The 12,713-nt window shown below is 38.7% G+C and overlaps 1 protein-coding gene across 9 annotated transcripts in view; it reads right to left on the bottom strand.

The window, feature by feature from the left end:
* KIF13A (kinesin family member 13A) overlaps window positions 1-12,713 on the bottom strand; it is a 292,610-nt gene that overhangs the window by 18,453 nt on the left and 261,444 nt on the right. For all 9 annotated transcript variants that reach the window (XM_077492249.1, XM_077492248.1, XM_077492247.1 and 6 more), the window contains 5 exons: window positions 12,174-12,298; window positions 9,643-9,819; window positions 6,952-7,044; window positions 6,221-6,377; window positions 2,317-2,390 (listed from right to left, as the gene is read on the bottom strand). In XM_077492249.1, coding sequence (XP_077348375.1) covers window positions 2,317-2,390; window positions 6,221-6,377; window positions 6,952-7,044; window positions 9,643-9,819; window positions 12,174-12,298 — 626 coding nt within the window. The remainder of the gene's footprint in view (window positions 1-2,316; window positions 2,391-6,220; window positions 6,378-6,951; window positions 7,045-9,642; window positions 9,820-12,173; window positions 12,299-12,713) is intronic.

The raw sequence follows: 12,713 nt of genomic DNA on the forward strand, positions 1-12,713 counted from the left end.
AAATACATGTTCATGTTTATGAGCATTTCTAAGAAAATGTATATTGATGTTTTAAATTACTGTTCTTGATTGAAGTCATATTATTTATGAACACATTCAAAACATTTCCTATGCCAAACTATTAAATTAATATAAAAACAAGGAAAAAATCGCGCTACAAACTATAAATGCAGGAAAATTTTAAATCCTGTGAGAATGCTGCAGTTCTGTTATATAACCCAAAAAATTATATATAAAAGAATTTTTGAAAACAGAGAAGAACCGCGCTCTTATACTACTCAAACTTCCCACGTGATCCCAATGTTCAAACCAATGAACCGTATTGGATAAAAATAAAAAATATATGGAAATAAAGTGCACAAAGTGTAATTAAATAATCATAGTGAGCAAAATTATCATTCACCAAACCATACTAATATGAATTACATTTTAAGCTTGCATATTAATAATCCCAAAGATAAAAATGCATAAAGAAAAAAAAAAAGTGAATCAAAGGAAAGTCCTCCTTAAAGCGGAGGTCCACCCTAAAATGGACCTCCGCTCATCGGAATCCCCCCCCCCCTCCGGTGCCACGATCGGCACCTTTCAGGGGGGAGGGGGGTGCAGTTACCTGGATAATCCAGGTAACTGCACCCACTTCCGGGCTAGCTCTCTGCGGAAAGGGGCGTACGTTACGCCCCTTTCCGCAAGCGCCCGCCCCCTTCAGCAAGTGCCCCGCTGCCTGCTGGGAAACACACAGCTCCCAGAGGCAGCGGGGACCGTCCGGATTGTGCCGCGCGGCTCGCGCATGCGCAGTAGGGAACCGGGAAATGAAGCCGAAAGGCTCCATTTCCTGATTCCCATACCCAAGATGGCGGCAGGACCCGTCAGACGAGCGAGCGATCGGCTTCGGGTGCCGACATCGCGGGCGCGCTGGACAGGTAAGTGTCACTATTTAAAAGTCAGCAGCTGCAGTATTTGTAGCTGCTGGCTTTTAAAAAAAAAAAAAAAAAAACGCGGAGTCCCGGTGGACTCCCGCTTAATATATCCTTATGTGATAGTCCTCAAAAAAACAATTATAAGCAGAAACAACACCACGTGTCAATAATAGTGTCCAAAATATTCTGAGTTCTTGCTTCGTAGATCGTGGAACAAAGCGTAGTGCACCACCACCAAACATCAAAATTGGCTCCTTACCAGATGTCAAACAAATATTCGCACATCCAAAGGATTAGATCCTGCTATACATGCTCCTCAGTCCTGCAGAACTCCACCCTCTTCCAAGGTCATGGTATAGAGAGGCTCCCCATATGAACAGATTACCAAATTCACCATAAAAGGGAGAAAAAAGCGCTCCAATAGTGTAAAATTGCTTTTTTTTTATTGTAAAACTCAAACTAAAAAGGCACACTTACAATACAGTAGTGAGATTAGGCATGAACGAGTGGAAAGCGTCGGCCGTACGCTGATATCCACGGATCTCTCCTTCTCCAACTGGTACAGTTTCTCTGTGACACGCTGTTTACTGCCTAGAGAAACTGTACCAGTTGGAGAAGGAGAGACCCGTGGATATCAGCGTACGGCCGACGCTTTCCACTCGTTCATGCCTAATCTCACTACTGTATTGTAAGTGTGCCTTTTTAGTTTGAGTTTTACAATAAAAAAAAGCAATTTTACACTATTGGAGCGCTTTTTTCTCCCTTTTATGGTGAATTTGGTAATCTGTTCATATGGGGAGCCTCTCTATACCATGACCTTGGAAGAGGGTGGAGTTCTGCAGGACTGTGGAGCATGTATAGCAGGATCTAATCCTTTTGATGTGCGAATATTTGTTTGACATCTGGTAAGGAGCCAATTTTGATGTTTGGTGGTGGTGCACTACGCTTTGTTCCACGATCTACGAAGCAAGAACTCAGAATATTTTGGACACTATTATTGACACGTGGTGTTGTTTCTGCTTATAATTGATTTCACAAGCTTTTTTGAGGACTATCACATAAGGATATATTTAGTAATTAAGGAGGACTTTCCTTTGATTCACTTTTTTTTTTTATGCATTTTTATCTTTGGGATTATTAATATGCAAGCTTAAAATGTAATTTATATTAGTATGGTTTGGTGAATGATAATTTTGCTCACTATGATTATTTAATTACACTTTGTGCACTTTATTTCCATATATTTTTTATTTTTATCCAATACGGTTCATTGGTTTGAACATTGGGATCACGTGGGAAGTTTGAGTAGTATAAGAGCGCGGTTCTTCTCTGTTTTCAAAAATATTAAATTAATATACTACAAACTAAATGCAAAGGAAGGCAAAGTGGCGTTACTTACATTGTGCATGTTGGGTGTGCTCAAGCTTCTCCGAATGTGCTTTGTTTTGTTTGCAATGGCTTCCTTTACTGTCACTGCCTAAAAGAAGAGGGTAAACATACATACATGTTATTTTTATACATGCTAAGGGGTCTATTGTTCAATGTTTTACCTGAGCTTAATAACATTTTCGTCACAGATTCAAACATTTTTCTAATTGAGTCTTAATTTAAAAATGTATGAATCTTGGGTAAAGTTGTGTGAATCGTAGATAAAACAGATCGATAAACAGACCCCCAATATATGTGACTTGAATCTTGCTACAATGTTAAGTTATTTTTTTCAAAATACTTTTTATTGGTTTTCTGAAAAAGTTGTACAGTACAGAGTCTTTGGGCTTTCCCTGGATCAAAGACCGCAAATCAATCAAAAAGAAAAAGAGAAAAACACAAATACTACAATGAACCCTGCAAGGTTGAAATCTGCATAAAAAAAGAGTTCATCCAGTCATTGCTGCTCGCTCTTACAAATATTGTGTTATAGCAATGGAATTAATCTTTTCCAAAACAAGAACAGAGTGCATTAGGTGTACTGGAAAATACATGCATAGTCTTAATCTAGCAGAACTTTAATAAAAGATAATTATCTAAATGTCTGATTTATAGAGGTATATAAGTCACTTCCCACCCAACCACCCATCATTGTTCAGCATATGTGGTTGGAGATTCTAGCCATATGTTCCAAATTTTGTCAGATTTACTAGGGCATCAACAGGAAAGTTAAGTTGCTTTGTATAGAGGTAGAGCTGCATTAACTAAGGACTTCCAAAAATTTAAGGAGCATTTCCATCTTAAAATAATTGCTTTTCGAGCATAGAACAATAGTAACCCTAGTAGGGTTCTGGTTGCCACGCGGTGTGCCAAGGGAACCACCAATCCCAGTAAACAGACCGAGACTGTTTTGGGGAGTGTGATAGTGGTTAGAGAAGTTATGAACCGAATTACTGTACCCAGAAAGATTGAAAATTGGGGTAGGACCATAGCATGCCGTAAGTCTGCATTATTGCTGCCACACTTCCAACATTGGCCAGAAGCCCTGGGATAGATTGTACTAATTTTTAGAGAAGTTAAATAAATGCGATGGAGCCAATTATACTGAATAAGACGGTCTCAAAATGCAATTGATTGTAAAAAGGAGTACTCCCAGTCATCCTCCCAGTCCACCGTGTCCAGTTCTGGATAATCTCCCTGCCATGCAGAGTATAAACTCTCCAGACTAAAATGGACTGATGGAAGAAGTGCCTTATAGATATTGGACAGGGGCTTGTCCAGCTGGTCTCCTTCGTGTGTTTTTGAAGGTTATTAAATTAAACTCCCTGTGGAGTTTGTTATGTCATTAACACAGTAAATTTTTACATTTATTTGCAGGGTATATTGTAAGCCTTTGTCGTGAATTGAGAAAAGCTTGTGCATACTTTTATTTGCCCAGCTATAAAGTCAACTCTATGAGCTCATAGCAGTTCAAGAACAGCTAAAATACTTCTCTTTCCAGGACCAACAACTCTTATAAATCTCGCTCAAGTAATGCTCACATAACCAAAACTCAAGATGATATGCCATATGAAATCTGGAGAAGAGCAAGTTTAAATCCATATGAACACTGATCTCCCCTGTCAGTGGAAATCATATGCTCAAGGTAATCCTGCCTTGGCACTACTAAAGTAAAATACTGATGAGTTAATAAATGTACTCAAAACAACTGAACAATTAATTTGTAAATTTTAGCTAATCTACCCAAAAAGGGGATTCACATTTTCTTTCGAACTAACATAAAATTTGATCCATCTTGTTCTTTTAAATCCACATGACAGGTGACATCAAATACAAAACAATGAAAATGTCAACATATTGTCACAAGGGAGGAATCTGAACTTGATGGTCTTTTTAAACGTATTCAACCACTTCTGGACCGCCGCGCGCCGATGTATGTACCTACTTTGAGGACGGATATCGTTATGGCAGCAGCTAGCTGCCATAACCCCAGTATCCCTGTGTTCGGCTGGCGGTCTGGTACAAGATAAAAGTGGTCTCTATGGCGGACTCGCCGCAAGATCACTTTTATCGGCGGCGGGAGAGGCCCCCCCTCCTGCCGCGATCCGCTGCCCTCCGCCGCTTACCGAAGCCGTCGGCAGCGTCGGAGGCGATTGGATCCTTCCTGTGGCTGTGCATGGAGGTGAATACATGGCCCCCATCCGTCTCCATGACACTGCAGGGCGGAAGCAACGTCAAAACATCACTTCTGCCCATAACTCTTAAAGGGCCATTTTTTTCATCTTTTTATATGAAAAAATTTATTTAGTTATTTTTTTTATTGCATTTTAGTGTAAATATGAGATTTGAGGTCTTTTTGACCCCAGATCTCATATTTAGGAGGTCCTGTCATCCTTTTTTTCTATTACAAGGGATGTTTACATTCCTTGTAATAGGAATAAAAGTGACACAATTTATTTTTAATTTTTTTAAAACCATGTCAAAATAAAAAATAAAAGGTAAAATAAATAGAATTTTTTTTTTTAACCGCGCCCCGTCCTGCCTCCTGCTGAGCTCACATGCAGAAGTGAGTAGTGCTGCATATGAAAACAGTTTTCAAACCAGGCATGTGAGGTATCGCCACGATCGACAGAGCAAGAGCAATAATTCTAGCCCTTGATCTCCTTTGTAGCGCAAAACATGCAACATGTAGAATGTTTTAAATGTTGCCTATGGAGATTTTTAAGTGTAAAAGTTTGTCGCCATTCCACGAGTGGGCGCAATTTTGAAGCATGACATGTTGGTTATCAATTTACTTGGCGCAACATTATCTTTCACAATATAAAAGAAAAATTGGGCTAACTTTACTATTGTCCTATTTTTTTATTTAAAAAAAAGAGTATTTTTAAAAAAAAGTGCACTTGTAAGACTGCTGTGCAAATACGGTATGACAGAAAGTATTTCAACGACCGCCATTTTATTCTCTAGGGTGTCAGAACAAAAAAGTATAATGTTTAGGGGTTCTAAGTAATTTTCTAGCAAAAAAAAATGTTTTTAACTTGTAAACACCACATCTAAAAAAGAGGCCCGGTCTTAAAGTGGTTAACTAGGTAATGTGAAAATAGAGACAGGAAATATCAATTTCACACCTCAAAACATTGGCCTTTTCTGACTAAAGCTCCTTGTACACTAGACATTTAGTCTATGTGCATTCAATCCTGGCATTTTAGAACACCCGGGGAGCACAGGTGTAGCATCCAACCCTGCTGCTTGTAGCCTGTCAAAGTCTATAGCAAACTGAATACACTGCAGCTTGACAGGGCTTAAAGTTAAAGTAAACTCTTCTAACATTTTCAGTCAAGAAAGCTGCCATCTTGGCCTCTGTTTAATTTTCAACTGCCATGATGCTGCACATGTGATCAGTTATGACAAAAGCCATTGGATGGTTTGACAGTTTGGTTGAGAGCACAACCAACATGACAGTTATCATTCCCGGCATGCCAGGAATGTAATTGTTTTTTCAAACTGTTAAATCAATGTTTTTTTTCTGCTTTAACACTGTACCAATAGGTACTCGCATTTAGCACTGTATGCATTCAGAAATGTGTGCTAAACTCCTAATGTGACAAGGGGCCCAATGTGACATGCCACTAATTATTGTATGAAAAAGTCATTAGAGTGCTGGTTAATTCTTAACATTCTGCTCTATTTTCAAGTAATAGCACAAGTGATATCCTATCTCATCATCAAAGTAAACAGGGTAATGGTTTTAGTAATTTGTTTGTATTCTCACATGGAAAACAGCATGGAACTTCAATATGTATTTTTTTTACAAATGTTTATTTTGTGTCCTGGCACTTCCACCCGACTCATCTATTCTGATTTTGCTATGACACTTGCCTGTCTTAGTCGCTCTAGACTCAGAATGTTCTCCACCTGTAGAACACCCCGCGTATATTTCTCAATATAGGTTTCTCCATCAGAAGTGGCTTCATACTCATTCCTTGCTGCCATCAAAGCCAGGGTTTCTCTGTCCTCAGGCTCTTCGGTTGCCTGTCAAGTAGACAATATTACAGTACATCACTGACACATTCCAAACGTTTTATATTAAATATGAATGAAGTGGGGTAACCTGCATATTGCATGCTGCTTTAATTTAAATATTTTTTTTGTGTGTGGTGGTTAAACATATTCTGAGATAATAGGCAGGTGGAAGCAGAAGCCTCAATCTTTAGGAAGGGGATAGAGTTTAACTTGCTAGAACAATTTTACCTCTTACAAATTTCACTGAAACCTCAGATGGGGAAGGTGATGGGTCATGGCTTCAGTTTTAGCTATAGAGCTCTGTAACAATATTTTTTTAGCCAGAGGAAAGAATTTGGATAACATAAAAAGCAGCCTTGAGCTCTTCCTCCGCCTCACATTTTTTATTTTGGCCACAATAATAATAGAAAATGTATACAAAACCAGTGCACATTATCTTCCATATGGATTAAGTGAGTTTACTGTCTAGTCTGATAAACTGTAGTCACTAGATAGTTAAAATTGTCATTTTAATATACCTGTGTATGTTATTTTCTTTAAGTAAAGTTTTAGTTTTATAACAACCTGACATGCAGAAACCCACCTTTGGGATATTGGACACAATTTCATAGCTAACGCCACAGGAATAGAGCATATTCTTGATAGACATACGTCTTTTTAGGCTTTGTGTAAAACTCTGATGAAAAAAGAAGAAGAAAGGGAACATTTTATATTATAATCCAAAATGTTTAGTATTGTCAAGGTACTGTGGGCTGTTTAGCTCAGTTGTAGCAACATTTTGTAGCGAGTCCACACCAGTCTGAAATGTGGTTTTAAGGCTTGCTAGCCCACCTTTATTAAACAAACTTAAAATAAGGTCCACTTCATGGTTACTCATGCATTGGATTTTCACCAGCAAAAAAAGGTAACAGAAAATGCTGAGCCTCCTGTCTCCCTCTTGAGCAGCCCTAATGCTCTTGTAATAGGTTCATCAGACCATATCATCCAGCTCTCCTGGCTCACTCAGCCTATGGCTACAGCTCCCTGCTGCATGGGCCCACTCCTGGCCTCTCAATAGGGGTTCTCCTGACACCCCTGGTTCTCTCACTCCTCCGAGACCTAGGTATTCCCTCAGACCCCTGGACTCGCCTAGTTCTCCTGGTTCTCTCAGTCTCCCAGACTCGCTTAACCGCCTCAATTCTCTCAGCCCAATGGACATGGAATCTCTCCTCCAACATGAAGTGCTGCCTATTGAGTACAACACCTGTGTCTCCTAAAAGGAACACAAGCCTATATTAAATCGGGAACACTGAGATTTGCCCAAACCTACCATTATATGGATTTTGTGCTCTTGTACACACACCCTGTTGGTCTTCAGCAAGACCTGGACACTGGTTGGAGATTTGTTCCCTCCCAAAGCACTTTGAAATCTCAAAAGCATGGAGCCCAATCCAGCAATACCAAAATCCAGAGAAAGGTGTAAAAAAAAAAAAATTCTCTGTCAATACTCAAGTCCCACATTCTGCACAAAATCATTTTCACAGTGGCAGGGCCTCACTGTCAGTACATGAAAAAAAAAAGACTGATTAAAATTTTGCATAGGAGATAAGTTTTCAACAAAGTATTATAATACAATTCATTGTATTACAACTCTGCAGAAGTCTGCCTCTCCCTGGGCTTAAAATATATGTGAACCCTTACAATCCTAAAACAAGTCGTTCTGTTTAAAATAGAAATTAAATGGAAACAATCTCAGCAGACAGAGACACATTAAGTGCGTCTCTCTAACATGTATTAACCTTAAAATTACTAACATTAGCAAAATCAATACATTCTTGCATCAAGGCTATAAATGCTACCTGAGGGTTTGATACAAACAGCAATAAATCATCTGCAAATAGACCTATTTTGCATTCCAATTCTCTAAGCCGTATGCCCTTGATTGATTGATTTTGTCTAATGGCATTTGCCAGATGTTCTATAGCCAAAATATACTTAACAGGTGACAAGGGATATCCCTGTCGAGTTACATTCTTTACAGCTATTAGGCTGAAGCGAATACCATTAACTCTTACCCTGGCTGTTGGTATCTGATAAAGTGCTAATATTTTCATTAAGTGATTAGGGGGTATACCTATTTGGGTCAGCGTGGCTGACACGAAAGTCCAATCTAGCCAAAGGCTAAAAGACAAAGGGTTTTTTTGTTCTTTTTTTAGCACAATTCATTAAAGTAAGGGCCTTAACAGTATTGTCTCTTGCTTCTCTTTGAGAAACAAACCCTAGGAGATGGCATGAGAAGTTTAGGCAATGGCATGGGAAGTTTTAGGCGTTCGGCGATGATTTTAGTATAAATCTTTATGTCCACATTAATAAATGATATTGGCAGGGATCTTTGCCCTCCTTAGGTAATATGGTAATATAGGCCTCTTGAGTTGTTTTGCAAAAGGTCAAGTATCAGATACTGCATTGAAAGTACCTAATAATAAAGGAGACAATTGCTCTTGAAAGGTTTTGTAAAACAAACCTGTATATCCATCAGGACTCTTACCTAGTGGCAATTTTTTAATTACATCCATAATCTCTTCCCTCGTCGACTATAAATCATATAGGGAGGAATAGTACTTATAAAAATCTTGGCTATTTGTTCAGAAATAAAAACACTCCCCTGATTAGAACAAATTATTATTTGTATATAAGTATGTGTCTGTTTTTACATATAGAATGAGCAAACATCTTACTCACTTTATTTACGAATTCATGCATATAACGCTTTGCTAATTCCAAATGACGTATGTAAGACATATCTAGGGAATGCAGTTTACACCTTTCCTGAAGTAATTCCCGATATGTTGCAATGTCTGAATACGCCTTGCGAAATAGCTCTAATTCAGAAATCCTATTCAATAATGTAGATATTTGTACAGATCTCTCTTTTTTCAACCTTGTATCAAAATGAATTAATTTACCACATATAACACATTTGAATGCTTCCCATTCGATTGGCCAAGGAGTAAGATCAAACTGGTGATTCCTCTCAAAATCCTCTCTGGTCTCACAAATAGATTTGAGAATGGTTTTAGCTCTAAGTAAAGATTCATTCAAACCTGACAACTAAATTGGTTTGTGGCATTAAGAATTTGTAATGTTAAAAAACAAAAATTAAAAAAAGCGGATGGTGATCCAATCTAAACTGCATCCCAATGTAACTTATCTCTTGTTAACTAATTACACAATTTATAAGTGCAAGATACATTTATTAATTTAAAATGCTTTGTAAGTTTAAAACATCAGGTACCTGTTTATTATATACATTGACAGCAATTCTTTTTCTGAGAACCAGCTCCATAGCAGCTGGGTGACTGAGTTGCACTGTCACCTTCACAATAAGATATATGCGCTCATTCTGTGGAGTAATCCTATTCAAGTGTATTGAGTCATGGATTGCAGAGTCCCAAGAAGCAATGGCTGAAACCTGTCAATGATACAGAGTATATCTTATATTAATGTATTGGAGTGAAGTACTAAATTAATAACTAAAAGTATTCTGAATGTAAAAAAGTCACAAAAATCTCAAAAATATACATTCGTTTCTGGGGTTTTAATACAGACACTAAATTTGGTTAAGGAATTTTCCATGCTAATAACAATTAGAAACAGATTTTCAAAAATGTAATTATTAATTATTTGATTTTTTTTTCAGAATTATATTAGAATATTAATTAATTTTTACACCAAAACAAACTACAAATATGCCAATATACCCTGAATTTAAAGCTGAACTCTGGCCAAAAAAAAGTTTTCCCATTTACACTGTAAAATAAATGAACGCATACTTGTAAAATAATTAAATGAACATTAAAAAAAGCATATGCAATGTGTTGCCACTTTTGCATTATGTACAATAATACCCTTACTTTCATTCCCCCTATACAATACACTTGTGTTAACTTCCAGCGCTGGAACTTACAGATTCAGCTAGAGTAAAGAGATCACAGTGGGTTGATCGATCTTCAGTAATTCATTACGAAAACATCTTGCATTATTTTCAATGAATGTGAGGCATTCTGTGATTGGAGGCGGGAAGAACATGATGTTCATCTGCACTGCCACCAATCACAGAACTCCTTGCATTTATTGAAATGCAACCTGCTGTAATCTATCTACTTCAGCTGGAACTGTAAGTTTCAGCTCTGGACGTTCAGCACTAACTGTACTGTACATGAGGAATGAAAGAAAAAGTATATAAATGCAACAGCGGCCACACATTGCCCACACTGTATTGGTGGTAATTTGTTTTTACAGTGCAAACGGGCAACATTTTTTAAAAGCGTATTAAACCACTAAACATATCACTAATACCAAACCTAACTCTTAGGTTAGATAAGCTTCTTACAGTTTGAATTGAAAGCCGGAGCAAGTAAGGTTGGGGGAATCTAATTTCCTGGATGAAGGACATGCAACATTATCTAGCTCTTTCCTATGCAGCCTGACTGTTCTTGACCCATTTCTTTCATTCATTTGACTTCAGTCGTTTCTTGTTCAATCGTTTTTAATCCGTTTTCAAAAAATAATAGAACAATAATAAAGACAGAATGTACATTATGCTTCTTAGCAACAATGCATGTACAAAGTGTTAACAGAAAAGAGCAGAAATATTATTCCCTAAAAAAAACAATATGCATATGATTATATGCACGTATTGGCATTTCCCGTTTTATTGCCAAACATAAGTCCACTTAGTGTCTGAGTACAATGTCCATTCAGTTTGTGTATGGAACACTTGCACCAACAGAGAGAGAGAGAGAAGTAAAGACAATAGATGAGAGGGGAGAGGAGAGGATTTTAGTCATTTTAATCATCAAGGCTCATCATCACATGTAGGCTGTACCCAGGGAGGTCTGCAGGCAAATGCAGCCACCTAGGAACGCCCATGCCGCCAGACTGACATTTACGCATCTGGGTCCCCAGAGAGCCTCCTCCTTACATCAGATTCCTCAGAGAGCCTCCCCCTTACATCAGGGTCCCAGAGAGCCTCCCCTTCCATCAGGGCCCCCAGAGCGCCTCCCCTTACATCAGGGTCCCCAGAGAGCCTCCTCCTTCCACCAGAGTCCCCAGAGAGCCTCCCTCTTGCATCAGGGTCCCCAGAGAGCCCCCCACTTACATCAGGGTTTCCAGAGAGCTTCCAACGTAAATCAGGATCTTCAGAGAGCCTCCCCCTTAAAATCAGGGTCCCCAGAGAGCCTCCCCCTTGCATCAGGGTCCTCAGAGAGCCCCCCCACTTACACCAGGGTTCCCAGAGAGTCCCCCTTACATTAGGGTCCCCAGAGAGCCTCCACCTTAAATCAGAGTCCCCAGAGAGCCTCCCCTTAAAATCAGGGTCACCAGGGAGCCTCCCCCTTGCATCAGGGTCCCCAGAGAGCCCCTCACTTACATCAGGGTCCCCAGAGAGCCTCCCCTCCCCTTGGAGACACCTGCAGAGACTCAGGGCTATGGGCCCCAGATTCAGAGCTACAGCCCCAAAAGCCACCCCTAGCAATGCCACTGGTTTTAAGACTGTACTGGCAGAGAATTATTGCAACATCAAAATGAGATCAGCACAGAATATATTTTTAATAATAAATATGATATATTTAGATGGATGATGTTTAAATCTGTGGCTAGTGTCCAACAAGTGTGGCATCCCCCCACACTACACGTGTGTTTAGTTCAGATGTGAACAAACAATAGCTAGCATAAATATGGGGATTGCTGGTTTAGAATAAATCATTACTAAATTAATAACCCCTTCAAGTGAAAAAAACACATAGGAAATTACTTTAAAATTACCTCTTCATCACTGTGCTTGATGATTGGCAGGTAGTAAAACTGGCTCCCATGCTCCTTTGGTAATATAGAATTAACGCCTGCTGCATGTGAACCCACAAGCTGTTCATTGGCACTAAGATCATCAGCTATTGGAAAGTGAAGACAAAAGAATGCCTACTTAAAGTAATGAAATAATAGTGCAAAATTACAAATAACCTATAAATGGAAGTGTGTTTATAATATATAATAATTCTGATCCTCATCACATCTTCAATGGCCATTGTGTATCTTGACTGAGTTTGTTTAAAGGTTTAGTTCACCTTTAATGACATATTGAAAAAAAATATTCCATATGCATTACAGCTTTGTTCATACATTAAAATGCTGTCCTTTGTATTTAAAAATGATCCTTGCTTTTGACAATGCCTCTACAATGGGTTCCTTCTTCTTAGGCAGGATAGACCAACAATAGGATGTGTGGCCCCAACACCTCACAAAAAGCACTTTGCTTTGAGAACTAATCTTGCTTTACTATGCATTCAGCAGCTGAGCTCAACATTC

This window comes from Lithobates pipiens, unplaced genomic scaffold (genome assembly GCF_037356315.1).
Source record: "Lithobates pipiens isolate NorthernLeopardFrog02 unplaced genomic scaffold, aLitPip1_a1.2 Scaffold_19, whole genome shotgun sequence".
Taxonomy (NCBI): domain Eukaryota; kingdom Metazoa; phylum Chordata; class Amphibia; order Anura; family Ranidae; genus Lithobates; species Lithobates pipiens.